Source organism: Bison bison, unplaced genomic scaffold, assembly GCF_000754665.1.
Source record: "Bison bison bison isolate TAMUID 2011002044 unplaced genomic scaffold, Bison_UMD1.0 scf7180017864264, whole genome shotgun sequence".
NCBI lineage: Eukaryota > Metazoa > Chordata > Mammalia > Artiodactyla > Bovidae > Bison > Bison bison.
Window position 1 is genome coordinate 2,216,109 of NW_011494836.1, and position 5,687 is coordinate 2,221,795.

At 50.1% G+C, this 5,687-nt stretch overlaps 1 protein-coding gene across 1 annotated transcript in view; it reads right to left on the reverse strand.

Moving 5' to 3' along the window:
• Positions 1–5,687, reverse strand: part of LOC104994715 (liprin-alpha-1-like) — an 87,638-nt gene that overhangs the window by 25,128 nt on the left and 56,823 nt on the right. The window contains 6 exon segments of the mRNA XM_010848371.1: positions 340–413; positions 2,741–2,920; positions 3,622–3,719; positions 4,471–4,777; positions 5,000–5,101; positions 5,476–5,550. Of these exon segments, the coding sequence (XP_010846673.1) occupies positions 340–413; positions 2,741–2,920; positions 3,622–3,719; positions 4,471–4,777; positions 5,000–5,101; positions 5,476–5,550 (836 nt within the window).

Genomic DNA, 5,687 nt, shown 5'->3' on the forward strand with positions numbered 1-5,687 from the left:
AAAAGACTACAGGTCATTAACCTTCTGTGACTCTTCAGAAACATCAGTGTCACAGTCTGTCAGGCCCCTCAAATGAATACACCCAAATATCAACTGGTCGCCCCCCACTTACAAATCTCTGCCTGTGGTTTTGGGTGTTGTCAATACTGTGACTCCCACTCCATGGTACCAAGTTTGACCCTAAGGAACGATGCTTGTCTCTTCCCTCTCGCTGGCCACGAAGCTACAGGCTCCTTGAGGTGCGACCATGAGCAACACCCAATCATACTGTCCACACACCAGACAGGCCCTTGTCACACTTGACAGCGCTGAGGGGAGCTGCCCGGGGAAGCAGCCTACCCATAGTGGAAGGGAGCCCCTCGCACTCTCATCTGGTCCAGTTCAGCTCTCAGGGTTTCCAGGTTTAGAATCAGCTGGTCCTAAGAAACAGCAAATGACACAGCCTGCACTGCTTGCTTTCCTGATGTAAAATGACTTGCACCAAAATGTGCAGAACAGGTTATGTGAGTAGGTATCCACTCCGAACATTTTAATTCTGAGAAAATGTTCTCTAGGAGTCCCTAGAAAATATAAACACTCAGAACAATATTAACCCTTATAAACCATAATGAGGAGGAAGTTCCATCTCAGGTGTAGAAAAGGTTTCTCTGGAGGAAACATGGCAAGCCATTAACAACGATGAAGTCTGTAGAGAGAAGCTGGACTTCAGGCGGGGGTTCGGGTCAGGGGGACACAACTCACTCTATTGCCCTCACTCCTCTCATTGCTTTAAACGGTCTCCATGGAGCTCACCTGCATTCCTCACATTCATTCCTCTACAGCCCACTTCACTTCCTTATGGGGTAAAACAAGTCAAACTGGCCAAGTTTCCGAGTCACTCGACTCAACCTGGCAGCTCTGTGCTGTCGGCCATGGCAGTCACTCGCCTCGTGCAGCCCCTGAGCACGTGAGACAGGCTGGTGCAACACTAGATGTGGAAATCACACAGAAGATTTCAAGACTCACAGTGAAAGAAGGATGTCAAGTAGCCCGTTGGGTTTTAGGAAATTTTTGATTGTGTAGGTGGCTTGTATTATCTTTCTGATGCACAGCACAGTCCACGTGAATGGCTCACGCTTTGTCTGAGCTTTTGGGTGATCCCTGAAAGGACTACTCAGAATTCTGAACCACACACAACAGCCACACACTCTAAATCCATCTATAATGCAAACACAGTCAGTGTTCAAAACCAGAAGTGCTATACGTGTTATAGCAGTGGATTAGCCATAAGGAAAATGTAACTCGACTTCTGCTAAGCATCTGCTCAAACTCATGTCCATTGAGTTGGTGATGCCGTCCAACCATCTCATCCTCTGTCATCCACTCTCTTCCTGACTTCAATCTTTCCCAGCATCAGGGTCTTTTCCAATATGAAAATTCATATTAAAAAACTGGAAATAATTACCTCAAGCATTTTTTAAATGTAATAACAAAGTTGGCAAGGCTGTGTTTTATAAAATGAGCATCAATTTCAAGGTTTAAAAAGCTGTTTTAGAACCTACTGTATAAAAAAAAATGGAGAAAAGACAGAAGAATGATCTAGTTGAGATTGGCTTTGTGTTAAAAATTGCTGAGACTAATTGACGGGTCATGGGTATTTATTATACTACTCAATCCACTTTTGTGCATGTTTGAAATTTTCCATTGTAATACGTTTAAAAACAGTGTATTTTCTGTTAGAACAGAGTCTTCTCCAGCAACACAATTCGAAAGCATCAGTTCTTCAGGGCTCAGCCTTCTTTATGGTCCAATTCTCACACCCATCCGTGACTACTGGAAAAACAATAGCTTTGACTATATGGATCTTTGTCAGCAAAGTGATGTCTCTACTTTTCAATATGCTGTCTATGTTTGTCATAGCTTTCCAAGGAGCAAGCATTTTTTAATCTCATGGCTGCAGTCACCGTCTGCAGTGATTTTTGAGCCCAAGGAAATAAAACCTGTCACAGCTTCCACAATAAAGCATCGGCATTCAAAGATTTTTAAAGCAAAACAAAAGTTGACTTTGAATTGGCTTAGTCATAAACAGCATCCTGATCTCAACAGCCTCTGAACAGCAGTTCTGAAAGTAAGGAAGAACACCCCTGATCGGGAGCCATTGAGCTCTCTGCCTAAGCCGGGAAGGCGCCTCACCACAGGTCTCACAATGGGAGTCAGAACCACTGCCCCCTGGGAGCCCGTCTTTTAGGCTCTGCAGTCCAGGCCCAAGAACACAGGCATAGTGGGGACAGTACTGACATGTGAGGCTGGACCTGGGATCCCCACTCCATTTCCTGAATGGTCTGTATCGCCGTGTGGCCAACCTTTCCAGGAAACCTCTCTCAGGACTCGGTGATGCGAGCCTCCACCATCACCCTTTCCTGACGCGCCTTCTGTCATCCTACACATACACCGTGTCTGGACCAGCAGTTTGGCATGTGGGACTCCAGCACCATGTCTGAGGCAAGCAGGCTCCACACCTGGGCGCCATGCCTTCAGTTTCATGGGCCCTGGGCTGGCACCCCCAGGTTTGTCTGAGGGGCAGTTGTGAGGTCCACCTGTATCCCAAGCAGCTCCCCGGACTGGCTGGTCAGAGCAACAAGCAGCCTCTTTGAACGTGGGGACGCCCTGGCTCCTGCCCACCACCTATGGGCGACCACCTCTGACCCTGCTCCCGAGGAGGTGGGTGCCCGGATCAGCAGATGGGGCCACACAGGCACACACTCGGAGGCAGAGAAGGGAGCGGCGGAGAAAGGCAGCTCTGGCCCCCGCCCAAGCCGTGTCTCCTGCCCAGACGCTGCCTCCCCGTCAGCACAGGCACCCGCTGCAGCTCCTTGTTCTCCTCCAGTTGGGCCTCCATCTGGCACAGCCTATTCTCGATGCTGTCATGACTCTCTTCCACCTGTGGGCCAAGAACAGCATCAGCTCCACTCTCAACGACCCTGTCCTGACGGCACGTGGGCTGTGACCCAGGGGCGGCAAGCGGACCATGCTCTGTGTGGACCACGGGCCCCGGGGTCGTGGGGGGCATGCCCGCATGCCTGCTCATGCAGCCTGTGCAGCTTTGTGTGTGACGCGTGGCTCACGGAGGGTGCTGGTCACCGGCTCGTGAGAGGAGACATGCTCCCCTCTGCCCTGAGCCCCGCAACTGCCACTGCTGCTCCCCCTCCTTGGAGTGCATGTGGCAAGCCAGCGCAGGCAGCAGGCAGCGCCAAGTGCGGGACGCGCGAGGCACACATTCTACCTTCCTAAGCTGGGAAGGAAGTTCGAACCGTTTAGCCTCCTTAGTGGCAGAGCTTCTGGAAGACAACAGGTCGGACTACAAGGCCAACCGGGGACGGACAGCAGAGATGCCAGTGGGGAGGAGAAACCAAGCCTGGAGAAGAAGATCACAGGCAGAAGGGCGCCCCCTGGCGGTTGTTAGTGACCCTGCTCTGGGAGGGTCTGCGAGCACCTAACACCGCCCACTGCCCACCAAAGGATGGCCCCTCAGCTGCTCATTGAGCTCCGGGCAACGCTCCCAACAGCCGCGACAGCACAACCCCGCCTGACTCTCCTTCCCCAACCAGTGCCCACCAGCAGCGCAGGGCAACACTTTCCCACCAGAAGGACAGGGTGGCTGACTGGCTGGCTGGCTGGCAGTGGGGATGATTCCCGTAGCAGCACCACATCTCCGCAATATTTCTCATAAATCATGACACCTGCAGACACGACCGCCAGAAACATCATGATTCCACATGGTCACACAGCTCGGGCCTGAGGATCTGATGGTGAGCAAACATCACTCGACTTATCTGACTGTATCACTGTCACACATCCCTTCAAGGAGCGGAACCTCAGAAAACTCGAGAAAATGGCCAGGCAAGCTGCCTCAGCAGAGCCCACACAGCATGCTCCCATCTCTGTGAGAGAACGGGCTCCACAGATGTCACCAGGCTCGTCTGAAGGAATCAGAAGGAAATTTCAGCATTCAACAGGCAGGTGGAGGCGGGGATGAACTGGGAGACTGGGGTTGACATATATACAGCACTGATACTACACATAAAGTCAACGAGTGAGGACCTAGTGTACAGCACAGGGAAGTCTGCTCAGTCCTCTGTGGTGAAGCAAATGGGCAGGAAATCTAAAAGAGAGACAGATACGTAAATAGATAGATAGATGACTGATTCACTTTGCTGTACAGCAGAAATTGACACAGCAGTGTAAAGCAACTATACGCCAATAAATGAATGAATGGATGAATGAATTTTTAAAAAAGGAACACAGTGGGCCCCCCAGAACTTGTGGAAATGAGGAGTCTACACCCAGGGTGCAGCACAGCGTCAGGGCTGCCCTCATGTTGGTCCACTGCCAACGGACCGCCTGGACCAGGCCTCTTCTACTCCAGAGACCTCGACGCAGAGGCAGGGAGGCAGCCAGTTGTGGTCTCTCCAGTCATCTGCTCTTACTCACGCAGCCATCCCAAGGCAGAGATCCCCGGGAGAACAAGAAACCCACATTCCACCTCAGGACAACAGACACAGCTGCAGTCACTCACTTCGCGGACGTCCTGCTCAAGTTTTCTGTTCATGTCCTTGGACTTGAGGAGGTCCTTCCTGGCCATGTCCAGGTCCTCCTCCAGATGTTTCACGTGGGCAGAGAGGGCTGCCAGGCGCTCCTCCATCTGGCTCTGCTCCTGCAACTGCCTCTCTATGATTTCCTGGAGCTCCATCTTCTTAGCCATGTCTTCCTTGTGGCTTAGAGAGCCGTCGGAGGGTCTCTAAGGGGGAAAGGAAGCCTTACACAGCCTGGTTTTGGGAGGGAGGGAACACAGTACTTCTGGGCAATCTGTGAGGTCAAAACTGCCTTCTGCGCTCTGGGAGCTCACAGGACCCTCATGGCCGCTCAGACCTACATGGTGCATCGGTGAGAGGTCCCAACAGCCCCGCACAGACTGGATGGTAAGACGAGAACCAGACAGAGAGCGAGACCAAGGACTTACCTTTCCATTGGCGCTTGGCATGTTTTCTTGCTCATGATGTACATCAAGCACCCTGTCTGTTAGTATCTTTTCCTGGTTATTCTCCTCTGAAAGAATCATCTGCTAAAACCAAAAAAAATTGAATCAGAGTAAAGAAATAAGTAAAGACAGCAAAATCCCACCTGGAAAACTCAACTCTAAACTGAAAACACAACATAAAAAGAAAATACATGGTGATGCTATCCATCCCGAATACCACCAGGTGATTAGAGTCAGAATTTGTCTTCTACTGGACAAAGGGGTACTTAAGAGATCCTGCAACTCTGAGTCACAAGTCTAGTTTACTAGTCATTAAAATAACCCTGGTGGGCGGGTCCTCAATCAGAAAGATAAATAACATCTGATGCCCATCACTACAGCCTTCATTCTTTTTTAAAATGAAAGGATTCAAATGACAAACCCTTCACGGAAATTACACAAAGACTGATCAAACTTACCTCTTTATGTGTGGCACCTAATTCTTCTTCTAACAAACTACACCTTTCGAGTGCTACTCGTAATCACGCTCTCAACTCAAATAAAAGGGGCCGAGTCACTGTGTGTTGATGTGTGTATATACGTTAGTACACTTCTTAGTGTATACTCACCCTAAATACATGGATACTGTCACAGAATACCTTTAATGTCTCTCATTGATCTTAACGTCAAG